General features: G+C 35.6%; 2 protein-coding genes across 5 annotated transcripts; one reads left to right on the top strand and one right to left on the bottom strand.

Annotated features, from left to right (window-relative positions):
* Positions 1 to 124: 124 nt before the first annotated feature.
* On the bottom strand, positions 125 to 10,070 carry LOC128243512 (microtubule-associated tyrosine carboxypeptidase-like). Its single transcript, XM_052961321.1, has 5 exons — positions 8,999 to 10,070; positions 4,485 to 4,634; positions 3,979 to 4,105; positions 3,382 to 3,687; positions 125 to 2,760 (listed from the first exon to the last, which is right to left on the bottom strand). Exons 1-5 carry the CDS (start codon positions 9,644 to 9,646, stop codon positions 2,507 to 2,509), a joined length of 1,485 nt encoding a protein of 494 aa, XP_052817281.1. The 5' UTR covers positions 9,647 to 10,070; the 3' UTR covers positions 125 to 2,506.
* A 1,657-nt stretch (positions 10,071 to 11,727) lies between these two features.
* On the top strand, positions 11,728 to 19,201 carry LOC128243511 (phosphatidylinositol transfer protein 3-like). 4 transcript variants are annotated; one of them, XM_052961318.1, is made up of 5 exons: positions 11,728 to 12,085; positions 15,164 to 15,373; positions 15,936 to 16,080; positions 16,799 to 16,976; positions 18,525 to 19,201. In XM_052961318.1, exons 2-5 carry the CDS (start codon positions 15,270 to 15,272, stop codon positions 18,980 to 18,982), a joined length of 885 nt encoding a protein of 294 aa, XP_052817278.1. In that variant the 5' UTR covers positions 11,728 to 12,085; positions 15,164 to 15,269; the 3' UTR covers positions 18,983 to 19,201. The 4 variants fall into 4 exon arrangements, with proteins under 4 accessions (XP_052817278.1, XP_052817276.1, XP_052817277.1 ...); XM_052961316.1 differs by lacking the exon at positions 11,728 to 12,085 and adding an exon at positions 12,088 to 12,195; XM_052961317.1 differs by lacking the exon at positions 11,728 to 12,085 and adding an exon at positions 12,177 to 12,199.
* The last annotated feature ends 814 nt before the right edge of the window (positions 19,202 to 20,015 follow it).

Here is a 20,015-nt window from a genome sequence, read left to right as displayed (position 1 = left end):
TAAATATATAAGCACATCATCAGATGGTTCACCTTTAAACGTAAACAACTTTGACGTTGTTAACTATAACAAAGTTCTGAACAATCGACCCTATATAAGATGATCACAAAAATGGGGTTTCATGTTTATTTCTAACATAGGCAAAAACACCACAGACTAATTATGGTTTTACAAACAAAATCGGTACAGTAATGCTTTTGTTAACAAAAAGATAAAACAATAAATAGTAAAATTAATAAAGTCTGAAATAACACAATATATCTATGTAAAATAATTAATCATATGTGTTTTGGAATGCACATAAACGATCAGATTGTCCTACTGGAAGTGATAAGATGCCACACAGTGCATATAGAGCTGTTACAAAGACATACAACTGAACTTGCCGGAGCAGTCCTCATGGATTTCAGAGGTACAGTAAATGGATGCCACACTGTAAATACAGTAACAATTGTCTGACCATAAACCACTGTGTGGGTATGTATTGTAAAGAGCTCTGTTAGAAAACTGCTAAGAACTGCATTGTCAAATAAAGAGTGAGTGGAATTTGTAAATATCTTGTTCAGCACATATCAAAACAATATCAGATACTTATCAGATACTTTGACATATAAGATATTCAATTATCAAGCATTGTTTACATAGGACAAAGGACAATGTTTGACTCCCTAACATGAGCACCACGTCGCTTATCAGTTTGATTTCAGAGTCAATTAAGGGGCTAAACCCAACAATTATTTAAACCACAGTTATGGGCCTTGCTATACATGTTACCTTTGCCTCCTGCAATCCTGCAACATTTGTACAGAGTTTCATGTACATGTAAATACAACATCAATGATGACACCAAGAATAAAACTGTACCCAGTGTTCTAAAAAATATCAGCTGCCTGCCACAAAAAGACGGTTCAAATGGCAATTTGACATGTTCAAAGTATGAAAATTAAGTGATTTCTAAGTAGAAAAAGTAGTAGCTGGTCGATTACTTTACTAATTGAGATGGTTCCACCACAACTTTATCGTTAACCCTTATTACCTAATAAAATCCTCAAAAAACAAGCATGCTTATGTAAAGAAATTCAATGAAACTGAGACAACAGTCCTTTTTATATTTCAATGCATAGACTGACCCATAGAACAAATAAACAAAATGGGAATAAAATTAACTTAAGTAAATTAACAATTAAGATTAAAAAACAGTTACAGAAGAACTACAAAATGTTCTTAAAAATGCAAAGTTGTTATGTAGTTTAAAAAAAAATATGTTTATCTATAAAAACAATAACGACAACAACGACATTGATGTCAACACATTGCACAAACATAAATAATACAACGTACAGTACATACAAAGGAACAGGACAAAATGGTCCATAGTCAGTATATAATGTTCTATACTAAACAAAATCAATTGATATCATGTGATTAATCACAGACATGTCCTGTTTTCAGTCTTAAAATAACATTGTGATACTTGTACCATACTTGATTGTACTTGCTATGTAAATCAACTAGAAGTGCAGCAAAATGTAAGTGCTTAAACAGTAACAGAATTTTTGTATACAAATTAAATACAAAATATTTGCCATTTTAAGTCTGATTTCATGATTATATTTTATTAATAATATCTATTACAGTCATGCAATAAAACTGCATTTAAAATATATTAAAAAAAAATACAATAACAACAACACAATAGACTTAAATACTATTTTGGCACACAAATAATGATTAGGATTCACAATTAAACCATCATCATCTTTTTCAATTGTATAAATCATATACCCTTAAACTGATATATATTTTGACTGTCAATGAAACATAAGTCAGAAATATGGAAAAAGATGTGGAATATTCATTATTTAATCAATTGGCTGTATTCTTATGAAATATCATGAAATTCCTTAAACTGTATTTAAAGAAAAATGGATGAGTGAATAAATAATACATTGTCAATAAGATATGTTCGAAACTACAGGGACAAGCAATTACATTTAAAACATAGCCTTCAAACTTACATCAACAATATCTTTATACATCATTTGTTTTTAGAACAATAACTGCATTAACACATTTAATGTTCATGAAAATCATACTTTAAAATCTATTAAACCAGTTGGAATTGTTCATGTTAACAATATGGGCAAATTTGCAAATTCTAAGTTGAAATGTGACATAACTCCACGAAAAATAGTAGTTTGTAATCACAGTCACACTTGACTGTATTCTTTCGTGTTAAACAAGATAACATGAAATGCTGGGAAATTAATATGCTCAAAATTACAATGCTATATAGGATTAGATATCATAACATGAGAAGTACTTTTGTAATGTTGTCACCCTATTGTTCCCTTAATTTGCTGGACCAGAGAATTCTGATTTGTGTAGTCAAACACAAAAATTATTGTAAATGAAGTGTGGCAGAAATGTTACACATTATTCATCCTAAAATGGCAAATGAACCCATTATCTATCTAAATATCCAAAGATGAGCGTATGTAACCAGTCACACGGAGTCTAGCACTTCTTCAGTGAGCCCATTTGATTCACAGATCTTGTCCAAGTACTTGTGGTAGGCGGGCAGATCCTGCATGAAGCACGGCACCTTGGTCTCATCGAGGTTGGCGAGCAGATCCACCTTGCGAATGTCTTCCCAATCGATCTTACCCATCTGAACCAGCAGGTGAAAATCGATCATCTTACGGTTCTTTAGGATCTGTAGAGCACCTTCTAAGTAGACTTGATCCTTGCAGAAACCTCCTGGAGAAGTAAGTTTGTAACAATGAGGTTTGTTATGAAATAATGTTATAAGTATGTTGATGTTCAGGAGGCTTAAGTGGGAAACTAGTATTCGCTATTCATTGCATTTAACGCAAAATAATAGGTAGAGTTGTAACTAAAATGAGAAATACTCCCGAAAACCGCCTTGACACAGGAATAGAAACTATTTCTTCGAAAATGGGCCATAACCCCTTCAAATATTCATGGATTGTAACCAAAGTTGATCTTGACCAGTATGGGGTATGGTGTTATTAAACATGCGTACCAACAATTATTTAAATCTATCATCACTGTGTAATTAGATATCGTCTGAACAGCTTTTTCGGCAAATTCTAGTTGAAAAAGTGACATAACTCCGTCAACAAATAGTGATTTGTAACCAGAGTTGAACTTAACTGTATTTTATCATGTTAAACATGTGAACAAAGCTGAAAGGGGGCAATCACTCCTCAAAAAATACTAAATTCCTAGTTATTCTCGTACATGTACATTGTGCAAAAAAAGCATTCTCTCTCTCTTATTTCAGCGTGCAAATACAAAATGCTTGTCTATAAGGCTACCCATATTAGTGATAATAACAAGTGAAACAGCAGACAATACCGGCTTGTGAAGTATCAGTCTGTCCTCGCTTTGCCCGCATGCAATAATCCCATCTTGCTATCGGGTCTGACACATACTGCCCAAGGTCATGAAACAGTTCCTTCAAGGACAAGAAAGCGGACTTGTAGGCCACATAGTAGAGCAGGCAAATTCTCCAGAGACAAGGGTCCTTTCTGAGGAGCACACTATGTAGGGAGGCCAGGCCCTCCTCCGTGGGATTGGCAGGTTTCATGCCCAGGTCCTTGCGGATCTTCCAGTTGTACCACTCCTGGTACTTGTTGTTGTAGCTCCGCAGGTAATGAGTGCCTGGAAAAGCAATTTAATTTGATTTGGGCTTTAGCAGCCCTGGGGCAGGGCCCATCCTGACTCCATGGGCATGTCTTAGTTATAAATGAAAACAGTACAAATTGATTATTTAGCTTGCAAGCAAACAAGTTATAAATAAAAAAGGTACAGATGGATTATTATGCATGCACGCAAATGACATATAAATGAAAAAGTACAAATATTATAAATAAAAACATTATAAATCGACTAATTAGCATGCAAGCCAATGAGTTACAAATGATTCAAGAAGAGTATTTGACAATCATTTACCAATCTCATGTCTGAGTAGCCCCTCGACCCAGTACTCCCGTAGGTTGATCACCCTCACATTCAGCATGGGTTTGCCCTTCGACCGCGTCATTGAGCCCCGAGACAACAAGTCCTCGGAAAGATTCACCTGAAGAATTTCATATGTGAAATGTATGAGAGTATATTAACTTTTAAGCAACTAGTTTTCACTGTACTTAAATTGATAATGACTGGTTAAGTTTGCAAATAAATGATTGCACATTAGCTGTTTTTTAAAACATTTTTTTTATTCATGAATTCTTGATACAATATAATGTAACTCAAACACTTAACAATGTACATGATGGATTTTTCCATAACTTTTTTCTGCCTTAAATGCAGAATTTGACCAAAACAATGTTAGATTGTATTGATTACATCCGCTTTGTTTATTTGTTTGTCCAAGAAATGTCCTCGTGATTTTATCATCATTAAGCAAAAGAAGTAAAATTATGTATTTCATATTATAATAAAGAACTGTTTTATACTATGATCTCTCTCTCCAGTTCTTCACGCTTAAGGTAGCGCTGAATTAAGGCCATGATGCTGCTCCGCTCAAGTATTTTACCCCCCGTCTGCTCTTCAAACAGTTCATAGGAGCCGTATTTGTTCATGGCATTCTCCATTATCATGATTGCCTGAAACAAGCGGAAGGAAGGATAACTCATGCTCAAAATTGGTTCAAATACTTAGCAATGAAAGTTTCAGCCAATTCACTAATATTTCAGTGTATTTTTTCAGCCCTTTTGTGGCCAAAATTCGGCCCAAGTCCGCTTCTAAAAACGGAGTTTTGTTGTTGTTTGAGAGGAGCATTGACCTCCTTACACTTAGTAATTGTACCAATATAGTGCCATTCATGAACATTACCATAGGTTTGTTGAATAAAAGGTTTGCAAAAAAGTTGAACATTATTTGAATCATGTTAGTATTATTCCCATTTTGCCAAAACAAAGCTATTTTTCCCATATCAAAGGGCCCCGCCAATATTCCCTTAAATGTGGAAAAAAACACTGTATCTATACTAGCAACTTATTTTTATGATGGAAAACATTTGTACTTTTCGTATAAAGTACATTTAAAATGCATTGGGATCGTGACCTTTGGAATGATTCATACAGTAAACAATATCAACAACAATGTACTTTTAGTCGCCTGGTCATTTAATGTTGTATGGTAATTTCTCTGTCTATCCCACCTACTCAGATGTCTACTGGCTATTGATTCCATTTATATGTGCAGCAGAGTGGAATGGCTTTAATGCATGATTCCAAGAAACAAATGTCTGTCTGGCAAGTAATGGAGATAATTAAATGTCCCCAGACTATCTTGCATCTAACATTGATTCCCACAAAGAGAGGATTGATACCTAGTTGACTTTCAGAGCAAAGGCTTAAAAACGATGTTCTTCGATTTTTGGAGGAGGAAATTGTCTGATTGGGAAACAGGAGGATTTCCTATCAGATTCCTCATCAGGAAACATTTTTCAATGTCTTAACTTTCAGAGAAAAGGCTGGGAAACAATGTTCTACAATTTGCAGTGGAGGAAATTGCCTGATCAGGAAATATTTGTCAATGTGTAAACCTTCAGAGAAAAAGCTCGGAAAAGATGTTCTACAATTTTCAGTAGAGGAAATTGCCCGATCACAAGAGCATTCACCATCAGTTTTTCCTGATCTGGAATTATTTGTCAAGCCCAATCAGAAAAAAATGCCCATTTTTCATATACCTACCGTAAGTGAACTTATCCTGTGCATTCAATTATTCAGTCTACAGTCAATCCAAAACCATGGTTGCATACTAGAAAGATAGATCTAAAACCTTGCTATCCAAATTGATTTGTTTAATGAACCCATATTTCAGATATTGGGGCCTAGCATATGCTTAGTATTTTGTGAAAAACATTTTCATACATCAAAGTAGCAATATAAACTTGATGTGTAAATTCTAGTTGAGCCTGAGTACCGGTAGTTGTTTCACTGCATGGTAGTTTTTGCTTCCCAATTGGGAAACAAACCCTTTCAAATCATTAAACATATTGAAAAGAACAGATATCTCAAAAATAGGGAAATTTAAGAAAATACTGAATGGTAGGATTTTAGATCTATCTTGCTAGTACACAACCATGGGTTAGTTTGTCAGTAGACTTAGCATCCTTATGCACATGTTAATTTTAATAAGGTATTGTAACGGTCTGCTGTAGGCGGCGGATGTGCGTTCATAGTATACATTCCGTTATAGACGGAAGTATGTTCATAGTACGTATGTTTACTTGGTTGGACATATGCAAATTAGCAAAGCCAGGGCTCTGTTTGGATTGAGAATTTACTGTATATAAAGACCAGGGGACCCCTTCAGGGTTGAGCATGCTTTTCCCTGAAGGGATCTGCTGTCCTTGTTTGACGTCGAACGTTACAGTATATTAAAAATGGGCATTTTGTTTCTTGATTGGGTAAGAATTTGACAATTTTTTTCTTTTCTGATCAGGCAAGAAATTGACAATTGTTACCCGATCGGAAAACGCTGAAGAGGAATCCCCTTGTCCCCTGATTGAGCAATTTCCTCCACTGATTAAGCAGTGTTGGTTAATGCAAACATTTGATAATTGCTCTGCATTTGATGGTCCCAAACTTTCACCCTTTCTACGTCTTAGATTAATTTCAAAGGGTAGGTGTATTTTTTTTGCTTTTCTCCTAATGCGATTACAATGTGTACAGTCTCCCAATGCCAATACAGTGTGTACAGTTTCCTAAAGCCAATACAGGGTGTACAGTCTCCTAATGACAATACAGTGTGTACAGTCTCCTAATGCCAATACAGTGTGTACAGCCTCCTAATGCCAATACAGGGTGTACAGTCTCCTAATGCCAATACAGGGTGTACAGTCTCCTAATGACAATACAGGGTGTACAGTCTTCTAATGCCAATACAGAGTGTACAGTCTCCTAATGCCAATACAGTGTGTACAGTCAGTCCTAATGCCAATACAGAGTGTACTGTCTCCTAATGCCAATACAGTGTGTACAGTCTCCTAATGCCAATACAGAGTGTACAGTCTCCTAATGCCAATTCAGTGTGTACAGTCTCCTAATGCCAATACAGGGTGTACAGTCTCCTAATGCCAATATAGTGTGTGTTTGTTTAAATATCATTTTTCATTTGCAAACTTGCAGATTATATGTATAATATAATAATGTGAATTGTTAATGTTGAAAAGCTCATTAGAATTGATGTTTCCATGTAGGTTCAGATTTCACCTTATCGTTGAGCTTTCGTCAAATGCATTTAGTTATAAAATCCTTTAAATAAATTATTCAATATCAGTCAATTAATCCTACAAAATAGATACAGTGACCAAGCGTTTTATGATGTATAATAAAACTAATTATTCAATTTTCATTAGTCCCAAAATAAGTATTTTATTCACCCACACAAAGGTATAATCGCGGGAAAATAATAAAAAGATCTTTTAATTATTAAGTGATAGATTTCAGAACAAAATTCCTCTAAAAATAATGCCTTACTTTTCAATGCACAAGTTACATAAGTGTTCAATGTTTTAAAGCTATATCTAATATTTACAAAGGTCACACTGCTATAAAATAAGAACAAAACATTTTAAGATCCTTGTTCCTGGAGCATTGATCACTCAATTGTTTTGTCATGAGTATCATTGAAACAAGTTTACTACCATGCACCCATGATCTGATGTCACACATCAGGAAATACTGATTGTTAACATTAATACATTTTGCTTTTATGATTGAGAAGATAAGTTGTTAAATTACTTCAAAACAAAGTTCATTTTCTATTATTAGTTTTGTTATCAGTAAATAATTATTCTGTTTTGTTAATTGTTAAAATTCATGTTTGTTTCTATTTTTTCAAGATATATTGTGGCCATCCCTCACATCTTGTGCAGTTTGCAACTTTTTGATAGATTTATTTGGTTAAATAATAAGGCACAATTTCTGCACCCACGCATGTATCTGGAATACAAATATTACGATATGCTTCATCATCAAGTAACTCCCAGTCAAACGATTCTTACTATTTAATCAAATATCAGACAATGATATTAAAAGAATAATATCAAGTGAATACAATAAAGCATAGTCAAAAAGGTTTAGAAATTTCATAACAAATAGAAATATGAGAACCATGAATTATCTCATCTGAGTGGAATTTAAATTTCCTTTGAAACAATACATTGGGGATTACTATTGTACAATCAATAGAGCTTGAAGATTAAATATTGAACTTTGCTTCTGTGTTCATTATTCCTATTATTAATGAAAAACAGTTTTTGAATAAGTTAAGTGCAGATTGCTATTGATATAATTAAACACATGTTTAATGGCTCAGTAAGAATCTCTTTACCAATATATTATTATAGGATTTAGTTCATGTAATAACAATAATACAAATGTATTCCTAGGGTGTGAGAGCTAATAACCAATTTACCAATAACCAAATCAGAGTGCACAAAACAATGGGCTCTGAGTGGCTTATTGAAGCAATGAAATAAAAGATAATATATAATTATGTAGCAATTTTTGAAATAAATTATTATATTTTGATATTAAAAAAAAAGTTAGCACCATAGAAACTTCAAGGTATTTTAGGCTGGTATGGTTAACCTTCTTTGCAGCCGATACCTGACTACTTCCCCGAGAGCCAGACCCTGTTTTTCCCCCTAAAATGTCCACTGAAATTCCTCACTATAAAAAAAATTTAAAAAAATAAAAATTAATTTTATATAGCGTGAATCTCACATTTCATTAAATGATGTTTCTGGGTGATATATTTGCTGTGTTATTGTAATTTTACTCCATTTGTAAAACTAAATTGTCCAAATCATTTTTCCCCACAAAAAGGGCTAGGGTATCTTCCCCATTACTGGTAAAAATGCTCTGAGGTTACCTAAAAAATATAACTGCACTTTACAGTACCAAAGAATTATTTAAAGATTGGATAGCATACATGTATACCTGGCCATACTTACAATATTCATATATTTATCTGATGGTTTCCCAAACCTCTCCAATGCCTCCGCATCAGCAGGGAATTTGTAAATAAAAAACGGGTTGTAATTAAAGTTTGCTCTTATGAACCTGTCTCTTTCAGATTTCTCATTCTCAGGTTTAATTGCAGCAAGAATTGGCAGTTTTCTTCTTCGTTCATGGGCGCCTGGTTGCAAGTTTGCAGGAAGAGTAACAGGCAGTCGGCACCCCACTGATGATCGAGGTGTGCCGTCTATCGTTCTGGAAGACTGAGATGTTAACGATGGTGTTGGTGTGGAGCATTTGGAAGGAAGCTTTGGAAGTCTGGTTGTTGATGCTGAAGATTCGCTGTCTGTGGACCGCATAGGTTGATACAGGTGTCTTATGAAAGAATTGCTCTGAGATGTCTCCGCACAAAAGTTCCTATGGAGACTTTCTCTTGAATTTGTATTAGAGTATCTATTATTGTTGTTGTTTTCATTATCTAACTGAACAATGGAAGACATGGACACACATGTTCTTCTTAATTTAATTCTCTTGTTTTTCTTTTTACGCTTTGGAGTTCCTATTTTTGAAGGAGGTGTTTTCAATGATTGAATACATATAGGAGGCTTATTTTGCAAGTTTTTTCTATCTACTAAAACAGACATGTTTTTTTTTACATAAAGTTATGGTTTGTGATATCGCTTTCTCTAAACTTCCACAAAAGTTCTATTACTTTTCAATCATCACTATTTTTACACTGATTCAAATTTAAAGCAGTAGCAATGCCTTCAATTTTTTATGTCTTAGTCCAATAATTAACACAAAAAATAATAATACGACGCTTTCACTAAAAGTGTTAAGAGTCACAGTTTTGATAAAATCCAGACACAGTACGTGACACTTACTGGATGTCTGGTCCGTTTAAAGATGTTTCAAAAGCAAAATGACATGACATTAGTGGAAACTATTGCTGCTTAATCAGGTTTAATGACCAGTCATCGAAGGCACAGTTGTCACTTTACAAAAATCGATATTTTATTCATTTTCCTGATAAAATCTTACAACATTTCATCGTAAGCGGTCCTAGCAACTGTCACACTGTGACCCGGAAGTGAAACAACTTCGGTGGTCTCGCTGGAAATTCATCGACAATGTTATCCGCTGATGAGGTTACGCACCACTATAAAAACAATATAATGGCGTGATGCGTCTGTCTATCTTTTCATTCCATTAATGTCAAACCCCTACTAGGCACCTAGACATCTGCGTGCCAAGTCTCATGTTCGGTGGGAGGTTGTTCCAATGGAAGACAGACTTTGTGAAGAAGGAGAAATTGTAATAGTCGGTGGTGGCAGATACTAATCTGTAAAAGGGAGTTTTGATAATGTCGCCGATGATCTTGGCAGTGGGATAAGGTCATGTTTTGCCCATCGGGCAGCCGGTCCTACGTTGGACGCATTCAAGTGGGTATATGTGGGTATCAGTGAAAGGATACCAAACTGTGGAGCAATATTTAAGCTGAGGACGGACAAAACCTTCCCGAGGAAGAATATTCCAGTGGTTCAAAGTGTACCTTAATGTTTCTCCTCAGAAAGCCCAATGTGTTGTTTTATAATACTGTCTAAGAGATGCCGAATTATATGTCTATCCCAAGATTGTTTTGAGGACAGGTCGACACCCAAATTATTTTGCTGATGGTACAGCTTCTGGTAAGCAATGGCCGGTGTACGGTGCACTGTGTTTGACCCTTGTTTAATATGTGAACGACTTGACATTTGGATGGGTTCACTTCCACGTCCCATTCATGGCTCCAATTTAAGTATATCAAGATCTGTGTGGAAAATTCTTGATTGGGTATATGTTGAGAGAGTTGAATAAATTGCAGTGTCGTTTGAATAAAACCCTGACTTTGGATTGAACATTCTTAAAAAGGTCATATGTATGTAGACTAGAAAGAGTAGTGGCCTCAGTAAATATCCCTGGGTGACTCCAGATGAGTCAGACATGGGTTGAATACACATAGGCAACAACAGTCTGCCGTGACGTTGGTTATCAAGAAGCCCATTGTAATGAATTTTATATTGGTCCAAATGGAATCTGAATTAATAAAATAACCATTGGCATTACTTATTGTAAGGTGTTAGTCTTAAAAAGGGAAGCTGGACTTGTCTATGTGTATGCACTCTGGCTAACAGCACCCCCACCCCCACCCCACCCGACTAGGCTTCACACCAATTTATTACATACTAGTATTTTTGTCAATCAACGTACTTTTGTTTTTGTTAAACAATTATTTCATAGCAAAAATAATTTTGTTTATCTGACAATGACAAGCTTCTCAAGATTGCAGGGATCCATATTTATAGTATAGCCATTTTTTGCCATGACATGGCCTCCTTCTGTCACATAATTTCCCCAAACATATATACATGTATTTCGCACTCTTAAAATAAAGACTGAAAATATACATTTGCATATTTAGTGTGTCACGCGGTGGTATACAAATGCATCCGCTTTATTTTTCTGCACAGACACTTGAAGTACTAAAATGGTCATGCTTTTACATGTAGGGTCATGAATTAACTTCCTTGCAGTTGCGATGAATGCTAAATACCAATCGGAACATCTCGGTCATTATCAAACATAATTGTCTATCCCGAAGCTTGCCGGAGATGTCCGAGTTGCTACGATTGGCTAATTACAAGCTGGTACAACTCATTTCTGCCCTCTCAAACGTCAGAGGCCATGGTATTGTTCTCCGTTCCGTCAACTCCTGAACCTGCCGTTGAAATCCGCCTTCGTTCATATATACTGATTGCCCCCTGGTTTTGATGAAAACACTTGAATCAACATTGTTTGATTTGGCCTGATTGTTTACAAATATTTGTCCGGGTTATCAAAAAGACCTTTACATCTGGGACAAACTACTCCAAGTTTACATGTATATCTTGTTATTTGTTATTTTGAATACTAGTTTGATAAAAAAAGTGTTGTATTTGTGTACAGTTCAGTTTTCTTAATCAATTGAAATATACATCTATCATTCTAGGATTTTGTATGATAAAGTTGAGTCGCTAAGGATATCTAACTCTGGGGGTATAGATGTACGTGTATTCACTTTCGTAAAGTATTGTTATTTTAATGTTATCAACAATTATTACAGTAGATAATTAGCTGATTGTGTTGTTGTCTTCACCCAGTTGGAGTCAGTGAAGTAAGTAAGTTCAAATTATCTTTCTAATGCCTTTTTGTCTCAGACTTTTAATTGTTTTATTTCTTTTGTAACATAAATCTTAAGATTATAGTAGGTTCATCTCGATTAAAATTTTGTCTAATTTCCCTTAAACGTTTTACTTTAATTTTAAACCTAAAACTTCGTAGCCGTAATCAAGGAACGAATAGTCCGGCAGCCCAAATGGGGTATTTTAGCCAAGTCTTGTACGGCGGTGTATAGAAAATGTTATGCATATTTTAGTAACCAGGACCTTCTCTTTTATTTAAGATGGCGCCCAAGATGGTCGCCAAATTTTACCAAATCGACAATTTACTTTTGATGCCGGGTTAATGGTTTGAGCTTTGTGCAAAACTATACTTCTATGATTCCAATTAGATTTTAATGAAGTTCATGCCAAATTTCAGCCATCGTGAAGCGCAAAGTGACCGTCAAAACAAACAAAACGGACACTGTTGCAAATACAGAAAAAAAAATCGATAATCATTCTTTTTTGGAAATTTACATCGCATAAATTGGTATGCTTTCTGTTGCATATAACATAATCCCCACAATAAATCGGAACACCACGGCCATTTTCCATCGGAAACGACAGTGGGTGTCTTGGACGGTTTCGGGACAATGATAGAATTCTTTACATTAAACTACGCTGCAAGAAGATCGCGTGGTAATTTCATATGCAGTTGTACATGAGGACTTTAATCTTATTTTTTTATTATCAGTTTTTACGAACTACTTCTATACTAATGCACTGGCATGCATCCGAGGTTGTTTTTTATGGAAAAATAGCAGAGGTGCTCCGATTGTTTCGACAGTATATGGACCAACATATCGTCCAAAATGGCCTTGAAAAAATACATAAAGATAACCTTAAAGTAAATAAATCGTGCACGAGCAGTTTTGCATCAAAAACCATACCATTCTATAGCACAATATAGTATGTGGTATGCATGGACAGCTTTTTGCTGTATGTATGTTAATGTCCTCGTTGAACATGTTATTTTGTTAATATTTACTAATTGGTTCAATTTATATTTTCGCATGCTAGCCTCTGGAGTTTCATTTATTTCGCAAGGAAGACTTAAGACAGGTTGGATTGAACATTTCTAGCCGATATATATCCAATGTCAGATGATTTATTAAAAAGTATGTATTATAACGTAAAGTGAAACAAGACAATGTGACATTAAGTTGGACGGCATCTTTTCACAAAAATACCCCATCGATTCTTACTAAAATTAATAAGTTAAGGAAGGTCGCAATATATAAGAACATTTTGAAAATGAACAATTAAAATTTTGCTTCATTTTTCAAGATGTTCGACGCTTGCGATCTTCTCTGACGTACGTTAATTATAGTGACTAGTCCAACAATAGATGACGTTACCTGCGTGGTTAATAACGGCACTGTTATAGCAGTCACGTACCGTACTATCATGCAACGCCTCGATAGATTTTCTGCATCACGTGACAGTTTCATGATTCGGACATAATCGAAGAAGCAATCAGTACACGCGTAGCGAGTTTTGGACAGTGGGTAGGCAGCGTTATCGATCGTAACTGAAATAGCCGCAGTTCTGGATTATTTCATTATTATTGAGTCTCCTAAATATAATTGTCGTAGCACATGTAATTCAAACTAGAGTCGCTTCTAAACCACGAGTTTGGACAGTGGGTAGGCAGCGTTTTCGATCGTAACTCAAATAGCCGTAGTCCTGGATTATTTAATTATTTTTGAGTCTCCTAAATATAATTGTCAAAGCGCGTGTAATTCAAACTAGAGTCGCTTCTAAACCGTAGTCATTAGAAGCATTGGGGATCGTTTGAAATAAGTACCAAAACGTATATCTTTTCGAAATGACTATAAATGCTTAAAAGTATATCCAAAAGGAGTCTAGAAATTGTTTTTATATCTTATAAAACATGCACGTTTGAAGGGAACTCCATTTTGTTTTATTTTAGCAGCCATCTTGGACATCATATTGAACTTGATATGATCCATAATGCTTTGTCACATTGCAGCGTACTTGTCCATGTTAACAAACATACTACGATTATATCTGACCAATGCACAACTTCTTCCTATATTTTGGTATAATTGGCGGCCATCTTAGACGCCATTTTGATGTTGATATTGTCAAAAAAATGTTTGAATGCCTTAAATAATATTTTTCATTCATAGCATTTCCATGAAGATAATTTTGACAAACCAAAAATGCAAATGGAAAAGTTCATAAAAGTTTAACATTTTAGTACTGTAATTAATAGTCGGCAGCAATCGTTAATTATTGTTGTTTTTGTCCAACACAGAAACACATTTCCTTTTATTTTGAAAATGAAAATGTTATGACTTAAGACTAAATGTCAAGGTACATATTCACATTTTTGTACAAATATATATTGTACATTTGAACCCAGCGGCAGGCATCTTGTGCGCCATCTTGAATAAACACTTCACCAATGGTGGCGCGAGGCCCTGAAAAAAAATATTGTATTAGAGGGTTAGGCTTCCAACGTATGCTTTAACAATTCTATTCACCGTCACCTTCGGTGGCCGGGCTATAATAATACGATTACGTAATTGGGTGCATTTCAAAATTACATTTTAATATCTGATGATAAACACATGTATAGTCTAACCATTTCAATGTACTTGATTGTGACCCATGACACTTCGTATTGTAGTATACGGTATACTATATTAAGTACTAGTGTATTGATTTTCAACAATATGCTATATATAAATGTATACAAATAAATGCTTGACTTAATAGCAAACATTGCACTTATCAAGTTACATGTCTAAGTACACATTGATAAACATTCTAGGCGAACTTTGATAAAGTTTAATTATCATGACGGCACGCATTAGTTGTATACTAATAATTATTGTAACACTTAACATGTGATATATTTACGGAATTACGTAAACTTGCAAAATTTCCTTTCAGATTAACAAGGGCCACAACGCTGTGTGGAGTCGTAGTTCATGCGCCTATTGGTTCCGGACTTTACAGGCTTTTAAATTCTACGGCCACCTAGCGACTACAACACGGTATGGGGGAGGCGACGGACGAGGCGACCAAGATGGAGGAGTTGAAGGGGCGGCTGGAGGGAGTCGCGGCGGAACCTGACGACCCAGACTTCTTGTCTGATCACACGTACGTACGTTCATATACTCTGTCTCAACATATACTCATGGTCACTCTGACATTGTCATTAACATAACATTCCTTTTCCACTTCTAGTATACTACTACGCCGTTATACAGTACAATTTACATGTGATACTTGGCATGGCTGACAATCATCATAGCCTTCATAGGCCGTCGTCTGTTCATGATTTTCAAAAAAAGGTCCATAAATGCATTTAAAACTGAAGGGATCGGTTGTATATGCTTCCGGTAAGAATGTTTATAGTCTTTCCTTTGGATATTCTTATTTTTGTGTGTGGTATTTTTTTTTCTTTCAATATATAGTGAAAAAAGCACTATTAAAGCCACCCTGCCTTAAAAAACGCAAGGGAGCATGCGATCGACCCCACTCCTAGGAAACCGGGCATACACATCAATTCTGGTCTAGCTATGCGCCCTATGATATAAATTAATGAAATTACAAATGATATCATTATAAAGTTTCGATGATCACGGAGATGAGAGATAATATGTTGAGGATAATTAATTTTGAAGATCCAAATGAATATGCTTTTCCCACCGCTTTGCAGGCTGCGGCGTTATCTTTTGGCCCGGGACTGGGATGTGTCAGCGGCAGAGAAGCAGCTCCGGTTGACGTTACAGTGGCGCAGGGAGACCAAACCGCAACATATCGTGTGTGCCGTGTGTCAGAAACAACCCGGGGCTCATGCCATGGTGAGGGTTAATACCATGGCGAAGAGTCTAGTTTTTTGCCAAGATGCAACGTTTTTACAATCTGCATAATAATTTTATATCATATATATGTATATGAAGACGAATTTCATTTTATTCTTGAATGTCAACTGTATAAAGAACTAAGAAAGCAATACCTGAAAACTTATTATTATACTGCACCGAATATACCTAAATTTATTAAATTATTTAAATCGCAAAATGTAACTGTAAACAGAAACCTTGCCATTTATGTGTATAAGGCAATGGAATTAAGAGAACGATATTTATTGTATTACGGGTAATATTATTTGTTAACATTAACTACTTCACGCTTAAATTTAAGTTTATTGATGATATATCATTTGGTCGCATGATTTGATGTATTTATAATGTTGATCAGTTGCTTATATGAATGTATTGGACCTTGACTATGTTAAGAAACATGTTTCGTAATTATATTATGTATACGCATGGGCATTTTTGTCTAGATGTATTTGGAAATAAACTGTAAAACTGTATATTATATAGTCCATGGGTTTTAGAAAATAAAAATCAAACATTTTGTACAAAAACAAACTTGCAATGGAGGGTATATAAGTTAACCTAAAGCACGTGGCATTTGAATAGCTCATGCGTGCACAAGACAGTTCTTTAAGTAAGTATTATTTGTTTTAATTAATTTCACTGACGATTCTTACCTGCACCTGTTCTATTCCAGCGACAAGTTGGTTTTGACAAGCAGGGACGGCCTGTGTTCTACTCCAGCTTCAGCCAGTGTTCAACGCAGCACCATTCAGCAGAGGGCGCCCTACAGCACACCATATACATGCTGGAAAACGCAGCTAGGTCAGCAGACAATGGATCACAAAGCAACATATGGGTCCTCGACTTCAAGGGTAGGTTTACATGTATTTTTTTCAAGTTCTAATTACCATGGTGGATCACCGTACACCGGATATAGTAGCCCTTGCGAGACGTAAACAACCCGATATTGATTGTAATCGTCAGAAGTTTTACTCAACCAGTAACCATGCGATAAGTCCCAGATTTGTCGCTAAGCAGTACACTTCGTTTTTCAAACTGTACACACATGTTCAATATATCCCTGATTTTAAGTTAAACTGTACGATAACGTAACTTTCTGGGGCAGTGTTTACGAACAGTCTCAAGTCTGAGTCCAAACTCAAGACTCAATATGGCAAAAGTTCATTTCATTGTAACTCTCCTTCTAGCAAAGCATTGACGGTGAAATTTGCTGAAATATGTTACCATTTGAATGTTGTTTTATTAGTTACATATATTTTTGAAAAGAAATGAAATAAAAATGATTTTTGTTCCTTCATAAAAATGCTTTTCTGAGTCTGAGCCTAGATTTGGACTTGAGACTGTTCGTAGTCATGGCTCCTGAACTGTACGAATTATTCATTTTCTCAAAAGTAAGCTATATGCCAACTTTTGTGTGTGGAAATTTGCTCCTTATTCTGATATAGGCTTGATTAGACTAAAATAATAGACGTGTTATACGGGATTCTTCTAAGGATTTGCCATATCAAAATCGAAAAAAAATTCCTTCAACGTACACTTATTTGGACTTGATATGTTCACATTATATGGACTGTGTATTTGATTTTTGTGGACTGGGTATAGCCGTATATTAGAAAATAGTGTACTGTGGATAGTATACTGTTCTTGTCATAGCCGTAGTAATTAATGTATGTAGAAGCATTAAAAATCAAAATAAAATTTAATTTTAGAAACTAAAGGTCTAATAAAATGCATTGCCCGTCCAATCGCCTGTTTGTCCGCTCTTTAGTTCAGACTATGTTACATGTATAACACTTAGTACAAAGAAAGGTATTACCACTGAAAAATTTAACAAGAAATTCTCAGATATAACCAAGAAGTTGAAACAGAGAAACTTGACTAAAAAGTAAAGAAAGTCATCGATTTTTTGGGGTTAATTGACGTTTACCAGCCAAATTATTAAAATAGTTTTGTTAAAACCCTGCCTTTGCCCGTGAGCTGTATACTTGACCATCAGTTTACTTATTTTTTAAAGTCAAACACAACAGTTGTGTTAAAGTCTTTACACCTGGACATGTCTATACTCATAAACTGATACTTCAGAGGTTATTTATAGCAAAAAAAGCCACACCCTTAATGGCCTTATCGTTCCTTTGAAAATGACATTATTTACGTTTCACTTAGGTTACTACTTAGTATATCCGATGTACGGTGACTTACCGTGAAAACTAATACATGTCATGTGGTATATGTAGGACTTGATGTGCTTTCCATGTATTGAAATTTTGTTATTTTGTTGTGTTCCAGGTGTATGACACTGCACGTGTCATGTGTGCAAGGTCACGCACCAGGTACGCTTGATACTAGTAGATATAATTCATTTTAGAAATTGCTATTACATTTCTCTCCTCAATTTTCAGGCATGAAGGTCACCTCGTGCAATCCAAAGCTGGCCCTCGCGGTCGAACACGTGGTCACTAACCACTATCCGGAACGCCTTGGGGCCTTCATTGCTGTCAACCACGGCGCATTGTTCCAAACTTTCTGGGCGGCGGTTAAGGGTTTTATATGCCAGCGCACCGCTAGCAAGTTACGTGTTCACCGCCATCAGCACAAAATCGACGAGGAATTAAATGAACATTTTCCAGATGAACTAAAGTCGTGGTTAACGGAAGAAATTAGCAGAAATAAAAGTCATCCAATCGCTGAGTCCCAAAAGTCTTTCTGGAAGAAATCAGATGACCATGATCCACGAGGCTGTGATTCATATGTCAAGGGATACTTGGACAATTTTAATGTCTCAGATTACAAAGAGAGTAAAACAATGTACTTGCCACATCACAATATCTTAGAGACGCTTATTTCAGATTCACCATAAAGAGCTGTCATCATGGTAACGGAAGAGACTTTTAGACAATAATCATGGCGTTGTCGATAAATAAGGCGTGTAACTATGCGAACCCAGATTGGATTATCACCCATTAATATCGGATACTACCGTTTCGGTGCAAATTGTTGAAATTGACATTGCTATATTTGTAGTTTTTTGTTGATTATTATGTTAAATTTGTAATATTTAATAAAATTTGAAGATTTGTATTGTGTTTTCGGAATAACTCATGTTACAACATGTAAACGACAGGAGACAAAAAAACTTGTCGGCCACTAGGCAGCATACTTGTTCATAAGCAGTCCAGAAATTTATTACATTATGTTAAAATTTATATAAAAGTTATGCTCAAAAGTCTTTTTAGCCGTTTAGAAACCAGGGGCGGTCCAGGCCGATTTGACGTTAGACGGGGCGTAACTTAGGGGCGCAACCTTTTGTCATGCGCCCAACCCTCGTTCTCATTCATCAGAGGTTTGATAATTATAAATCTACGCATTGCATCATCACTCTGGTACGAGAATGCCCACCCTTAGAACCGAAAGTATGTGGCATACACAGTTTGCATGGGGATTTGGGGAAACTCCTTCATGCAAATTTTAACCATAGTAGTCGGAAATCGGGTGCATTTTGAGCGTATTTTACGTTCCCCCCCCCCCCCCGTATTGATATAATAGTGAACTTGGACGATTTAAGAGGGGAGCGCGCGCCGGGTGCGCCCTCTTCTAAAGCCGCTAGTGGGAAGTTGGAAACCAAAATGAAGCTAAAATGTTTGAAAGACTTTTTAAGTGTTCTTTGTTATACAAATATAAGACAGAAAAAAATATGCTACTGATCGAACTTGTCTTAAGCAAACACCAAAATTTGCAATAAAGCGAATTTTAATAACTTATTGTCACCCAATATTGTGCATTGTCTCGTAAAGTTCAACGGACAATTGAGAGGCGCGGGGTAGGGTTAAAAAAATAAACGTGGAACCGTTTCTGCGTTACTTTTTTTAACATACAATTCAAGACGTCACTCA

This window comes from Mya arenaria, chromosome 8 (genome assembly GCF_026914265.1).
Source record: "Mya arenaria isolate MELC-2E11 chromosome 8, ASM2691426v1".
NCBI classification, from domain to species: Eukaryota; Metazoa; Mollusca; class Bivalvia; order Myida; family Myidae; genus Mya; species Mya arenaria.
This window is presented reverse-complemented; position numbering and strand designations above follow the sequence as displayed.

Coding starts and splice junctions, on each gene's coding strand:
- LOC128243512 (XM_052961321.1), bottom strand. CDS start 9,646: ATGTCTGTTTTAGTAGATAGAAAAAACTTGCAAAATAAGCCTCCTATA. Junction 4,635..8,998: donor CAGATAAATATATGAATATT/GTAAGTATGGCC, acceptor CGCTTGTTTCAG/GCAATCATGATAATGGAGAA. Junction 2,761..3,381: donor GACTGATACTTCACAAGCCG/GTATTGTCTGCT, acceptor TTACTTCTCCAG/GAGGTTTCTGCAAGGATCAA.
- LOC128243511 (XM_052961318.1), top strand. CDS start 15,270: ATGGGGGAGGCGACGGACGAGGCGACCAAGATGGAGGAGTTGAAGGGG. Junction 16,081..16,798: donor AACCCGGGGCTCATGCCATG/GTGAGGGTTAAT, acceptor GTTCTATTCCAG/CGACAAGTTGGTTTTGACAA. Junction 16,977..18,524: donor ATGGGTCCTCGACTTCAAGG/GTAGGTTTACAT, acceptor CTCAATTTTCAG/GCATGAAGGTCACCTCGTGC.